Source organism: Barbatula barbatula (assembly GCF_947034865.1).
Source record: "Barbatula barbatula genome assembly, chromosome: 21".
Lineage (NCBI taxonomy): Eukaryota > Metazoa > Chordata > Actinopteri > Cypriniformes > Nemacheilidae > Barbatula > Barbatula barbatula.
Window position 1 is genome coordinate 11,391,442 of NC_136784.1, and position 15,249 is coordinate 11,406,690.

The following is a 15,249-nucleotide window of genomic DNA, read 5'->3' on the forward strand; positions in this document are numbered from 1 at the left end:
TTTCTGCAAACTAATATTTTACGTTTTTTCTGCAATGAACCTGTTGTGTCAAATATCACAGTTGAGTCACATAACACATAACCGATCCAAGGTGCAAAAGTGTACTTGATTTGTGTTTGTGTTTGCAGATTGATGTCAGTTTGCTTCTGTAGCAACAGACTATCATCCTCAGAAAAATGCTGCATTTACATTATGAAATTGTTGTTATTATGAGTTCCTGAAAACCATTCACATACTCACAAACTCGTAATTACAAGTTGGCAACCTTGAATTTCATGAAAGACTTTTAATCAACACTTAAAGGTAGTTTCAGAGAAACCTGTTATGAACGACTCAAGAGTCAAATGCAGGAGAATGGAGCCTTTTTTAGACCAGCACAGAAAGCCCGCACAGTGAATAATTGACCCAGACAGTAATGGTGAAAGTCAAAAATAGCAACAGTCAATAAGGCTCGAGCGCTCGGCCAGGAGAATCAGGGGACTGCACCAAGAGGTGCGTATTCCAGTAGGGGGAGAAAAAATCAGTTGACTCAAAAAATAAGTAATTCCGCCCAGCGAGGGCCAAAACAAAATCCTCCTGCTGAATGCAGGTAAACGCAAAGTCCGCTTAGCGTGGTCAAAGGAAAATCCACCTGCTGAAAGCAAGGCAAAGCAAAGTAATTCCACCCAGCGAGGGCCACGGACAAATCCACTTGAGGACGGCGTATCTGCTGGTGTGATCCTGTGTGGCAAACCAGCAGATCCTACAGGCATCAGAAGGTAGCAATGAGGTCCTTTGAGCAGGGATAATGGCAGTTTGGGAACTCCAGATTTAACAGGGAGCAAGGCAGAGATAGATATCTGGTGTAGATTAACAGCTCTGGAGCCTGGACAAGACAAGATGATGTCAAGAGACATGTACTCACAAGACAAGACTGGATAGGACAACCTTCAGGTGATTAAACCAAACGGACTGACCCAGACAAGAGGAAACATGAGGAATATAAAGGAAAGTGAGCTGAGAGAAAACAAGGATCAGCTGGAGAAAGAGCGGGAAAATCAGAAAACCCCTGGTGAAGAGTGTTAACTAATAATGGAGCAAACAAGGTAACAAGGTGCGTGAATGGCAGGAAAAAAGCATCAAGACGTAAGTGGAAAAAAACCCCACAGGCGCTAGACCCGAGACCTGACAGAAACCGCTACACGTTACCTGGTGTACTTTGTTTTTTATTTATTTTGACAAGAAAATGTTCTATCGTCAATAACAAAGCCAAAACTTTATCCAGTTGGCATTATAAGCGTTTCCATAGAAACATGATTGACAACTCCAAGGACTTGTTTTTAATTACAGTAATTTTGAAACGACATAGATACAGCAACTTCTATATATATCATTTATGCCTCGGAATACCACTTTCCACTTCAGATTTCCCCTCATTACATAAAGCCCTGTAATAATACTCCACCTTTTTGCTTCTGTGTAATGCATAGTGTTGAGTTTTAACCTCTTTGTTATATTCGCCTTGGAAGAAGAACTCGTCCACTTCACCTTCAGCCACATATAATGAGAGTAGGGATGAACCGATACCAGTTTTTCTCTGCCTATCCGATTCCGATACTGAACTTTCAAATATCGGCCGATACCGATCCAAATCCGATATCAGTTATTGTTGACCTTTTAAGGTTTAGAATGTCTGTAACTCACACAGTCATTAAATTTATCTGCTTAAAGTCAAGCTTTGCATATTCATGAAATACATCAAAACTTAGATAAATAATATACACAGTATGACGGACATCTTTATTAAGGACACTGTGCTAAACTTATAATTGAAATACATTACATTTAATCAAGCTATGGAGTCATCCAAATGACAATCTGTATTTTCCAACCATCCAGCATTTCTTTGATTGAAGCTGAAATCACGCTGCTTCTGTGTGATCCTCGCAACTCTTTAGCATGTAGCACAGCACTCTGCAATGCGTAACCAGAATCCATCCCATGCGCGGTTAAACTCAAAAGGGACATGGGACACACGTCGGAGCTCCAAATATTAGCAGTGAAGCTCAAAGATTTTACATCTTTTAACTGATCCGCAACATGCGACGACACTATAAAATAACTCTGGCAAAGCTGTTTCAGAAATGTATTTACGCGATGGTAAACTAACGCGGTTCAGGCGACGGAAGCCTACATTTTCCACAACAGAGAGAGGCTGATTATCTAGTACAATAAATTCCACAACTTTTTCTGTGATTTTTTGTCGTCTTTGTGAAGTTTTTCTTGCCTTTGAAATAATTCCTGCAAGGTTTGGTGCTTTAATTCGTCCTTTTTGCGTTTCGCTTGTACAAACTCTTCGTGATCTTTTCCGTGATGCTTCTGAAGATGTTTGATTAAATGTGTCGTGTTGTAACGCGCAACAGTACTTACACACTGGCAGCTGTGCTGCTTTCTGTTGTTTCAAGCGTGAAATATTTCCACATCTGCGACATCTTCAACGCGCTAAAATTTCCATATAGGCATAAAGTTGGGTTCTGAAAGCTCTCCCCACTAAACTCGCCTGTCGGGCCATTACGCAAAATAAATTTCAAAGTATTTAATTATTATTTTTAAGTAAATGCATTTTTCTCAAAATAAACGAACGTTTTCTATTTACTTAAATACAGCTCCCCGTTCAACAATTGCTGGTAATTTGGTATCGGATTTGGATCGGTTGTGCTGACTCGCGCATGATCGATAACCGATCCATTCAAAAAGGTATGGATCGGAGCCAAATCCGATCCAGAGTATCGGATCGGTACATCCCTAAATGAGAGCAGGGAGAGATGTGCTTTGCGCCCATTGCCTGTGGCTTGGCTGGAGTGTGCCTGTGTGCCAGCTTTTTCTCCAGACCTGGCACCTTCTACCTGTTCTTCACACGGATCATTATTATCCGTCTCGTTGGCCTTCAACCAGAAAACCGAATGTACATTCGTCTGACCAATGGCGAGCAGAGAGACTATCAGCCCATTCAGCATGACCTCATCTCTTCTCTTGTATAATACGCAAGTCTGCTCCCGCATTCAGATTGAGGTCCCTGACTAGATTCCTATATGCATAATGATAAATCACTGCTGGCATTTGCACAATTATTGACTTGTTTGTGCAGAACTTGATAATGATCCAACTTTGTGATGTGTTAAACAATATAATGATTGTTTTTCGAAAGAAAAAACTCACAGTATGCTTGGGACGATTAAACTATTACGGCATTGTAAATACACTTTTATAATAACAGAACTAGCTTTGTTTGTTTTCATTGCCTGTGTTTCTAAAAAGTAATTTAATATTCTGCACAAATATCCTGCAATTCATCTGCTGCCATTACTTCAATTCATATTGTGAAATCAATTATCACCATAACTGATTCTCATTCGTCAAAAAAAACGTCTCAATGCAATTGCTTTTCATTGCAACTAAATCTTTTTTGCTAAAGATGTCTTTGTGCGTTCCTGGCCGTCGTGATTTGTTTCTAAAAGGTGCATTTAAAACAATTCCTAGCAAAACATTACCTTAATAAGAAATTAAATGTGATAGATGAATAAGGTGCTTGACAATAGCTGTAATGTGCGTATGATGTCACTATTAATAAAGTCTGATCATCTTTCACATCTCCTTTTATAATTCTCCAACTTTAGACATAAGTTTATACTTGCATAGTTTATTATTTTTATTTTTTTGACACAGTAAAACACTTCATTGTTCTGCTCTCTTTGAAACCATGGAAGGTTTTTGTGGGTATTTCCAGCTTTTGTCCAGCAGTCTGATCTGTTGTCAAACATTGGTCTCTGGATGATTATGTTGCTTTGTTGCTTTATTATACTTCTTGATTTATGTAGTGCAGAAACAGACTGCAACACTGTTCATATAATGAAGTACTGTTTCAGTTCTCTGCTATCATGTATTTGGTATGGTAGTGATGAAAATCACACTGGATTTATTTGAATTACTGTTTCCATTGTACTTTGTTTCAAGATGGTCCTCGATAGTTTTCACCTGGTCCAGGTGAGAGGACTATCTTGAACCAAAAAGCTACCAGCAGTTTTTTAAATGGTAGCTGGTTAAAGCTGCAGTCTGTTACTTTTGCCTCTCTATTGCTGTCTCTGTGGGGAAACCTATAGATGATTGGTGCTTGACAATGCCAATGAAGAACTATTTATGACTGAATGGTTCCACAAAGAACCTTTACGTTCACAGAACCTTTCTGTTTCTAAAGATAGATTGATCAGTAGACACCCTTATAGTTTCCATTAGAACGCCCATCATAACCAATAAATTCAATACATTTTCCGTTGCGTTTTGGACAGGTTTCTATAGTTTTGTTTTCAGCAGGGGAAAAAGGTTCTTTAGAGTATAAAAAACTTTCGAAGAAGCGGTTCGTGGGGAACCAGAAATGGTTCTTCTGTGGCATCTCTGTGAAAAACCTTTTATTGCGCTTTTAAGAGTGCATACTTATTTGTTTGTGTATCGAGGTGAAATTACATCTTAAGGAATAAATGTTTTATTATAAGCTTACATTTGTGAGTCATCAGGTGTACGGAAATAGTTTTGACAGTGATTTGTTTATGTCCAATTACTTTTTTAGTTACAATTTATTTAATATATGATTCATGTTTATATTTTAACCGAAAAAGTCTTTCTGGCTTTATGTAATTGGCAAAACGTGTTCCAAAAATGTGTTTCAGCTGGCTTTTTAAGATGAATTTTCTCGCAAGGAAGCACTGTACGGAATCATTTCATTGAAGGGCAGAAGTTACGTCACTTTGTAGACAGAAACATATAAATTGTGTTTTGTCAATTCATATCACACATGGAAACATATTTTAATCTAAGACTGTATTCTACAGCGTCTCGGAGGTTCAGGCTTTATCTTAACATGAGACAAAAATAGCCCTCCGGCTCAGTCAGGCACTTACTGTGGTTTTCAGACAGAAGCGATCGGCTTTGAATCAATGCGCTTCATTTTCTGTTGACATAGTCTGAGCGGGCCATGTGTTAATCCAGCAACAGGAAGTCGTGAGTGCCAACACCCTCTCGCTCTGACATATAAAAACACACACATTCTCTCTCTCTCTCTCTCTCTCTCAGAGGCATGTATGCAGATACTTTATAAACAGCTCTAGTGTGCTCAGATCCAAAGACCTTTCTCATGTTTCTTCGGTGAGTAAGACTAGAACTCTGAAGCGTTACCACAACATTACCTTTCACGCTGGAATCACACACACTGACCCACACAACATTTCCCATCAGCCGAACAATTAGGAGATAGAAATCTCGACCTCGAACCAGTCAACCCTCCATTGTTCACAGCGTCCCTCACACCCTCATCCTTAAATGGGATTCTTTTCCTCCTAAGGGAATGTTACATTTTTCTTCATTTATGAGTCATAGATGGCCCTCGGTTTGTTGGCAGGACGACTCATAGCCGTCTGATATCTGCACAGGAGCGGTGAGGCAGGGACGGGGCACTTTATCTTTTACGCAACCCTCTGATTACAGCCGTCTTTAGGGAGATGTGTCAGAGACAAATCGAGCACTGGACCACAGTATGACGTAAAACACCTCCTCCTCGATTGATCACTCTCGCTGTAGGTGTCGACAAAAGACACTGCATGGAAATGAACTCGGAATGACAAATTCAGCACGAAATTAAAGAAACAGGTTGTGAACTTCCACAGATTTTGATGCTTTGCACCAAAAACATTAGTACTTCCTCACTCTTCTTACTTTTAGAAAAGCATTGTATATTATTTGCTTCCCATTCCTAAAATGTGTTGCTTAGTAAACTTAAACTTGTCCTGTTGCTATTTTCTTGTAGGCTGCAGCATTTGTGGGTACCGTTTGCTTTGACTGATTCATAGTATCATTCTAGACTCTAGATGTTGTCCATGAACCCTGCTGTTATACTCCAATGAAACGTTTCCTTTAGCAGGCCACCTGCCATTACCTGTCAGCAGGAGGTGAGGGATTTCAGCTCTTCGGGAGGGAAATTGTAAAGGGCTACGAGTGAATGATTGATGAACTCAATCCTGACGCAGACAGGAGGCCGTAGCTGTGATTCTTCTTAAACATGTGAGAGGGCATCAGGGGATACAATGCTAAATGCATGCAGATGAGGAAGACTAGGAGGAGGGAGTCTTACTCACTTGATGCAGTGCATATTCAAAGAAACCGAGAAGAACCGCTACTTGGCTTTACTTGCCTCTCCAATATTTTGAATATAGACTGCAATACAAAGCTTAACCGCTAGATGTGTCCCAAATTATTCCTTTAAATGCAACTACACTACAGGACCCATTCAACAAATTGTTTATTTACTAAAATGAACTAAAACAGCCATTTATTTAATACAATTATTATAGTACAAAACATTAATATAAATAAATATAAACAAACATTAAATAAAACATTAAAAGTTATTATAAGACACTTTTCAGACCGATAAACAAACACAGGATACTGGAAGTTAACGCTGTGCATTTAGTTTATTATTTATGTTTGAAATTTGATAAATAAGTTTGTGTTTACAAAATACAAGTCTGTACACTGTGCATATTTATTTTGTATTTATAAACACTTACACATACATGTTTATATGGAGGACATTTTAGACGGTATACATTTATATATAATTTAAATTATATGTGAACATTTATACATTTTTATTAAATATATGTAAACATAAACATAAATAAATATGCACAGTGTCCAGACATATATTTTGTATACTCAAACTAAATCGCGATTATTCGTCAAACAGCCCTAAAAATATAAATAGATTAATACAAATTTTTAAACAACATTACAATATGTTTAGCCCAAAAGTTTAATGTAATTTACTCTTTCATTATTAATATTTATTAACTTATCAGAAATATAGAATTTTTTAACTCAAAATCAAAACTTGCACAAAATGAGTGAAAAAAAGGATCTTTTGAGATCTTACCCTGATGCTTTTGAATGGTATTCCCGTATATGCTTATTGGCTGCTTTTCTTCACTATTTGTTCAAAGTCATTCATGTTGCAAAAATCTTGCTATTTTTGGTTTTGTCGCACAAAAATATGTTGACAATTATATTTCTTTCGTTGAGAACACAAGAAACATTTCAGTCAACTTCACTGACCCCACTGACACTAAGCAAGTGTGGTGTGAATAAACATTTATGGTTATTCATGGTAGATTCTTTAAGGTCTCTGACTTACATTCAACATTTTGTATTAAACAATACCTTATTTGTTTCGTTCCAGATTACAACACTGATCAATCACAAGGACAAGCTTAAAAAGACGGAGAAGACCTTACGGGCCATCCAGAGAGTGGGGCAGGCGGTCAGTGTGGCAGTCAGCCGCTTTGTGGCTGTGGGTGAAGCCATCGCTGCGGAGAATGCAGACCTGAAGGATGAGATGGGACGGGCTTGCTTTGAGGCCAGGAGAGCAGGTCAGTCTGACACTACTCAGCTAGAAGAGAAATGACAGAGCAGCTTTCAGGGTACAGTTACCAGGCAACCGGAAATTGGCATCTGGGTTAAACAGTGTAACTTGTCTATATATCAGACAACAATGACAACAAACTCAAGAGTGCCTGACAGGACTGTACACCATTCACAAGTGAATTTAGATAACAGAAGTCCCTCAGATTGTAATTTAAGGAAGTAGAATTAAAAAGGAATAAAAGATATTCAGATATTTCATCATTTATCATCCAGCTCCAAATATTTACCCCACTTTGTTGTAAATGAGGGGCCAGATTTTCTTTCTATGCTCCAAATAGTCTCCCATGCGTGCTGTAGGAGCCTTTCAACTAATATCTCAATAATATAATTGATATGCATGATTTTAAGCAATATAATGCACATTTCCATACATTTAGCCTCTATAATTTGATTAGAATGAGTCCATCACATCTGTATAGATGCAGCTGTGTCGAAATCCTTGAAAGCCAAATGCTTGATTTCTTAACCCCATGCCGTCTTGTGTAATCTGTGTGGCTGCCTGCGTGTATTGCTGTGAAAGGAAGAGTGGTGCAGTTTGTCTCCTATTGTGTAAGCTCTCTATACCCCATCTGTCTCTAAAGGGTTTGCCTAAAAATACCCCACAAATGTGAGTTTCCATCTCTCTCTCTCTCCTGATGAAGTGTCACTGCGCTTGCTCTTAGAATATCCAACACAAGCCTGAAGAGGTTAGATCTGCTCTGTTTTCAAGATGTTGACTAAGTAAAGCAGCTGGTTTTATGTGGTAAACGTGACGAAAATGTTTACTTTTCTTGTAAAACCTACATATATAACTACATTTAAACCAATATATTCCAGTCTAGCACGTTGTTCTCTAAATCCTTGGAGAATAATTTATGCCATTTAATTATATCTCAGCCTAGACATATTTTACCAATGTAATGATAAGAGAAACAAGGGTAAAAAGGAGAGACTCAAGAGTTAAGTTTAGTAGTAAACAACCACAGTGTCAGTCAAATCCTACTATCTAACACTCAAAGTGTTTTGCGGTTTAAACTTGTCCCTCCAGTCTGAAATAATAGGAGTTCTTTTCTGTATCTATAAATACAGATAGTTGGTGGTCTCCCCTCCCTCCCATACCTCCCAGGGCAGAAGATCAGCGACACAACTGGAATTAGACTGACTTTAAGTTAGTTATCAGACTTCCCACAGTGCTCACCCACACATTTAATCCTTTTGATTATTACACAAGGTGTTCATGTGTGACAGACAACAGTTTAACACATTAAAGCAGGTGGGAAAACACAACTGAGACTCCTCTCTTTCATTTGTTCAACTATGTAGAATAACAAAACTTGATTAGCTAATGTGCCCATCGCCTGAATGAGATGAAAGAGCTTTTTGTTGAAAAGGGGAAGTCCCGATCTGACAAATGACCCGTGACTGTGTATCCGCAGTGGACCTCCTTTTCTTTGGATGCAGAGTCTTTTGAAAGATGTTGAGATTACATTACTGTGATCTGCTTTTATCTTTGCCGTAGATGGAAGGATAGAGGTGGATGTGTTCTGAGAATGAGTCTGTAGGGTTTTAATGCTTATGTTTGTTTACCCACGGGAGCTTTTGACCTTGTGGAAAATCAACTTAGAATATACACTTTTAACCGACTTGCACTAGTATTTTTCCATTTCTTTACCATAAATGAATATGCTGTACTTGCATCACAGGAAAATTCAATATTGTTTGTGATTTTCAAATGTTTATGTCTTTTTGTGTAATAACAAATATAAATAAACATCTTTAGAATTAAATGAGTAAAAACCTTGTGTAATAACAGAAATAAGATTAAACATCTTTAGAATTAAATGAATAATAAAAGCCTTTTTATCCTAAATACATGTTAAGTTATGCTAAATTATGAAACTTTCATTAGATAATAATAATAATATATAATAATAATATTTATTGTCGTTGTTGTTGTTGTTATTATCTATTGAAGTTATGCAAAATTATAAGACTTTTATATGCATTTAGGATACATAGCACGGTTTTGATTATTAATTTATCCATATCATTGTTTTTATTATCTTGTCAAATCACACAGAGCAAAATCCCTTAATTAAGTTATTTAACTATTATTATTATCATAAATACTATAACTTAATTCGATTTTAACTTTATTCATTTTAATTATAACTTTTTCCCTCACATATCACACATTTTGCTTATAATGCATCTGTTCTCTTCATTTTGCTGCTCGGGGACAGCATGGCCTTATGTAGACGGATGAAACCACTCTTTTTGAGATGGTCTCCTGATCTATAGTACTCCTTCTCTGAACTATAGTATTTCAGAATAATGAACAGATGCATTCCAGCACAATGTTTTCTAAGGCTGTCAGTGCAGCGGACTCTGGGTTTTGACCTCTGTGCCAGCTGAACGCCTCAGGCAGAGTCTCTTTAAAGCAGAAAGGTCTGAAAGGAGCTGCCTGGAAATGCCAGTCGTTCAGTACAGAGCCGCAGGCCCTTCTCTTGTGCTGCTGAAGAAATGTAGCTAAGCTTCCTCAAAGACTTCCCTTCAAAGCTCAGAAGTATAGAACACCAGAAACATTTTATTCTGGCTTTTGCAAAAATCCTTCACACCAGGGAATGTGTCTAGGCTGAACAAAATTCAGAAATTAAGATTTGGGTCCTTTTCAGCAGGGATGCACCGATATGTAAATGTTGGCCAATAATGACAACCTCTCATTCTTGAACACTAGAAGCCGATAACCGATATATCGGCCGATATACAGTATCTAAATATTAATATAACATTTTCTGATGTTTTTTCCCCTGAAAATCATGTACCAAGCTTACTTTACACTAATTACTTACTAACTTTTAAACTTTTCTGATGTAATGTTTATTTAATAAACAATTTTAAGATGTTCTTTCAAGTCAACCCAGAAAGGTGTTCTGCAGCTAAAGTGTTTCAACCAGAAGAAAACGGCCGATACCATAACATAAAAAATATCCCTTTTATCGTGCATCCCTATTTTTCAGTTTATGGGTTGGAAGCTGAATTGAATTGACACACGCCCCACATGATGCTGAATTGGAGCAGCAGGAATAGGAATTTACGGAATTGCAATTTAAGGGAACAATCAAACAAAAAAGCTGCTTCATTAGTCTGTCACAACAACAGGGTTTTGTGAAAAACACCACAGATTTTGACAAACGATCCCTATTTATTTATAAATATGCAAAAGCATTCTTGCTAAAATTACATATTTCTATCAAATTAGTTTTGACAAAGCCACCCAGACATCAAAGCACCAAAAACTAGCTTTTTATAAATAAATAATTTAAAAAAAAATAAACGAAACCCTTTATTTTTTGTAGATCATAAAGCAAGTTGACGTCCACTATCATCCGTTAAATGAAAAGTGCATTTATATATTTTTTATTGGAATTACACTTTTAAATCTTATTGCTGGTTCAAACTCAAGAATTGAGTTCAGTTTAGAAGGCATTCGCAATTATTAAATCATCGTCTCATCGCAATTATTTGACATCATCTCAATTATATTGGATAACCGCAATTATTGTGAATCCTTAAAAACAAGGGTGATCTGCAGTATCTGCTGCATTTTACATCCACTGTTCTCCGGCTCAGGACTCATTTTCTCTTTTCTGTTAAAGTCACGCTACAGTAAATAATAGTTATTTACAAAATTGTCTTCATTTAATAAATTAATTGTCATTAACAGTTATATTGTCAAGGCCTTAAAACAGACAATTGATCGCCACAAAAACAATAATTTAAATTCGTCGTCAGACAAATTTATAACCGTGACAGCTATTCACAGTTTAATTCTAAGTGACACCCAGCCCTGCATGGCCATATTGGCAAAGTAATTTAGCGCCAATGCAATGTTCTGCAAAGACTGTCAAACAATCAGAACAGTGTCTTCAGAAGGCCAAATCCTGTCCAAACATTGAACTGAGCTGTTTCCCTTCACAAATAATTTTGTCTGTCAGTCTTGTTTTCTCTAAAAAAACACAAAGTGCTTTTATTGAGACGCATGGCAAGGAAATGATCTCATCAAGGGCCTTTTAGCACGTTCCAACTGGGACACACCAGCCCCACAAAAATAAGCCAACATATTGCTTTGTGTCAGACCGTGGCTGTGTTTGTTATATGGAATCCTATTGAAGTGTGAGATATGTTTGGATATTTTGAATAAGTTGATTTCTTTGTTATTATTGCAATGATGTGCTGTAACTTTTTGATCTGTAACTTAATGCCGATGCTTCTGTTCGGATCGAAAGTCAAATCCGTCTCGAATCTTTTTAGTTTTTTGTGGTCTGATGTGCGGGTCACACAAGACAAATGCCATAGAAAGTGTACAATATTGTCTGTAGTGTGCCGGTTTTTGCTGAATATGTAGAGAGCTAATGGAGGAGAAAAGAAATCTGCAGTTTTGCAAAATGTCTTCTTACTGCAACATGCCTGTCATACAGTTTATTTCAGTTGTTGTGTGAGGATGTGTCATGTCATGTTCTGACGCTCGCATCATTACTATGGCAACCGATACACCGGACATTTGCTGTGCTGTCTGAACAAAACCAATCAGACTTCATTACAAAGTGACAGTGACAGTGCAAGCAGTCAGTCCTGAAGATCGGATTTGAAAACCAAATCGGATTTGTGTGAAGTGTAAACAAAGCCTTAACACACACTGATGTGCGTCTAATATTAATTGGATTTTTGACAGAGCCGAGTTTTATAAATGCATGTTGATGTGAGAGGACATTTCTTTTGAGCAACTCAAATGCACATTTTTCAAGTTTTTACAATACTGATATGTGAGATGTAAATATTTGGTGGTTCGTTTGCATGGTCTCTGTTATAGTTTTTAAAGAATTTTTTTATGATTTTTAATAGTCAGAATTCAGTCACTTCCATAACGGACTGATGTCATGTCCGTAACATTCTTTCTTTCACATAAACGTGCACATGACAATTAAACTACAAACTCTGTAAAAAGAGTCATTCCTATTCCGTTTGTTAGTTGTAATTGCTTCTGGTTTGTGAATTTTAATTCTCAGAAACATAACACGTATATAGTTCCCTCGTATAGGCCGATATTTTTATAGTCAGTGGTTTAGGAAAACATAAACAGAGGATTACGTATATTCCCTGATCATTTATATATCAAGTTTTGACTGCATATGTCACATCCATAACTCTGGAATTGCTCTTATCTGTATATTTTAGTTGAATCTGACCGCACCTAAGCATTATTTTAGCGTTACAATTGCAATGGTTGGTGAGATTTTACCTAGCTGTGACAGATTTCAGAATGCATTCACAAAAATCATGAATTATATTGATATTTAATATTAAAACAACTAAAACTTTTCTTTTAAAGAAATTGTTTTGATGAAAGTTTGGATTAGTAATTGATGCTTTCCAGTGCAAAACCGTGTTTTGGATGTTTGCCACCTCTCTTTATAATATTTATTTAGATGACTCAGGTAAACTTGGCACTGTTTTTCTTTTGCAGGCACCGCCATAGCTCAGCTGACGGATGTGTCTGGTCCTGGGCAATGTGATGGTGACGGCCGCAACACTGTGTTTAGCGACAGGACCGGCATGGTGAAGGCCGCACGCATGCTGCTCTCTTCTGTTACCAAAGTCCTGGTGCTAGCAGATTGCATCGTCATCAAACAGATCATAAGCTCACGTAACAAAGTACGTACCGTCTGCAGTGTCCAAATACCTTTTACATGCACTCGAAACAACATCACATTTGCCTGTCAAGTACAAGTGGATTTTCCAAAGGTACACACGCACTATAGATACAGGCTAATCCTTGATCCCAGATGTTATCAATGCATGTCCGCAAAAGAGTCCTGCTACTTTGGAGATAATTGAAGAGAGTATGGGACAAAATAGGAAGGTCTCAACTTCTATGGCGGAGAGATGAGTGGGCTTTGTGTTTGTGTGTGCGCGACTGTACGCTTATATCTGGAGGTTAATCATGTTCAGTTAGTGATGTTTGGACAGCCAGGCAGCGGAGCAGCTCTCCATTAGAGTGAAACACAATTGAATTTGTGTCCGAGCGTGCCCGATACCGCCTACTGCTAGCTAGCTAACCTCAAACACAGACTCCTCTTATCAATTTTCTGCAATGCAAGCACTTCAGACCTTTCCAAGGCTCAGTTCAACTTTGCTCTTCTAGACATTTACAAACAGTTAAAGGGTTCACAAAGAAAGTCACAATTTATTCGCCGTCATGTGATTTCAAATATGTATTTGACATTTTTTCTTCTGTGAAATATAAAAGAAGATATTTTGAGAGATGTCTCTTTGGTTTTGTGTCTAGACAATGGGGGCTAATGTTGTTTGGTGACGAACATTCTTTAAATTATCTTTTTTTGTGCTTTTTGCAGAAGAAATAGTAATGCATGTTTGAAATGACACGAGGAAGAGTAAATTAAATCATTTTTGGATGAACTGTCCCTTTAAATGTATTTTAACCAGCATTTAAAGTGTCATTTACACTTAGTATGAGGGACCACGCAAGGGTGAAGAACTTGAAGTTTGCTCAGTTTCTTAACTTTTGTGTGACTTCATTGTATAAGGGATAAAGAACAGGCAGAACTGGTTGTTATTGCAGAAATAAGTCCCGACAGTGTGATCAGGACACGATGCCTGCAGAGGAAAAAACTGGACATGAAATGTGAATTGGAAATATATTATATTTAATTTGTCAAAATGATGTGCTGCATCCGGGTTACCGTGTGTGATTCGTTTTGAGAGGTTGTCTGGGAATAACGGACCTGCAAATGTTGTGACCGGCCAATCCAAATCAAGCATTTCAACAAGCTGTGTTTTAGAAATATTCATAAAACCCACTGTTGTTTACATGTGAACACAAAACAGAATCCGTACTGCATGCATAATAATACGACAACAAAAAGACAAATTGCTTGTCATTGGAAAGTTGTTGCATGGCTTCTCATTTGGAAATTGTGTAGGTTTTATAAAATATGGTTTTATCAGGTCCCTTGAGGCTCTTTAACAAACTCTTTACTTTACAGGATGTTTTTAAAACTCTTAAATGTTTGGGACATTTTTGGATGGGATATTTGTGAGTCAGATCCTGTATGCATAGTAATGGTTATTGGTCAACCTTATTTTCTCCTAAAAATTAAAACAATCTGATTTCACCTCAGATGTAGCAAACACTAAAGGAAAGGTGATAGAAAAAATGTGGCAATAAAAATCAGACAATTTGGTCAACATTGTTAAAAGTTTATCAGTTTTTCAATAAACGTTTTGAAAAACTAATATATTTTGTATGCAAACCCTGGAAGCGAGTTAGCATTTTCAGTTTCATCGCCCCAACGTTTTTGGTAAATTGCTTGAAATGTGGTTGACAAAACCTCGAAATATTTTCAAGTTTTTTTCATTACTTTTTTAACCCACTCGTGTTTTCTTTTAAAGCTTTATTTTGTCTTAAAAAAAGCGGTTGCTAACAAGTTGCTTAAAGTGATTACATCCTTTGGCAGGGATGTTAGACATCATTGTGCATATAAATCTAACAAATAATGCAACATGGGCAGATTGGGAGAAACTTTCTAAAAACATGGATAGAGATTAATTCATGGAGTAATTACTTACCAGGAAACAACTTTTTAATAAAGTTAGAATAAGTTGTCTGTTTGGTAGTGGTGACGTTGATATCTAGCGACCGTAGCGTAGCCGGTTTATTGCCGCATTAGCTTTTTA

The 15,249-nt window shown here is 37.2% G+C and overlaps 1 protein-coding gene across 1 annotated transcript in view; it reads left to right on the forward strand.

Annotated features, from left to right (window-relative positions):
• The window catches only part of ctnnal1 (catenin (cadherin-associated protein), alpha-like 1), a 49,914-nt gene that overhangs the window by 16,193 nt on the left and 18,472 nt on the right, over nucleotides 1-15,249 (forward strand). The window contains exons 2-3 of the mRNA XM_079485603.1: nucleotides 7,268-7,457; nucleotides 13,019-13,206. Coding sequence (XP_079341729.1) covers nucleotides 7,268-7,457; nucleotides 13,019-13,206 — 378 coding nt within the window. The remainder of the gene's footprint in view (nucleotides 1-7,267; nucleotides 7,458-13,018; nucleotides 13,207-15,249) is intronic.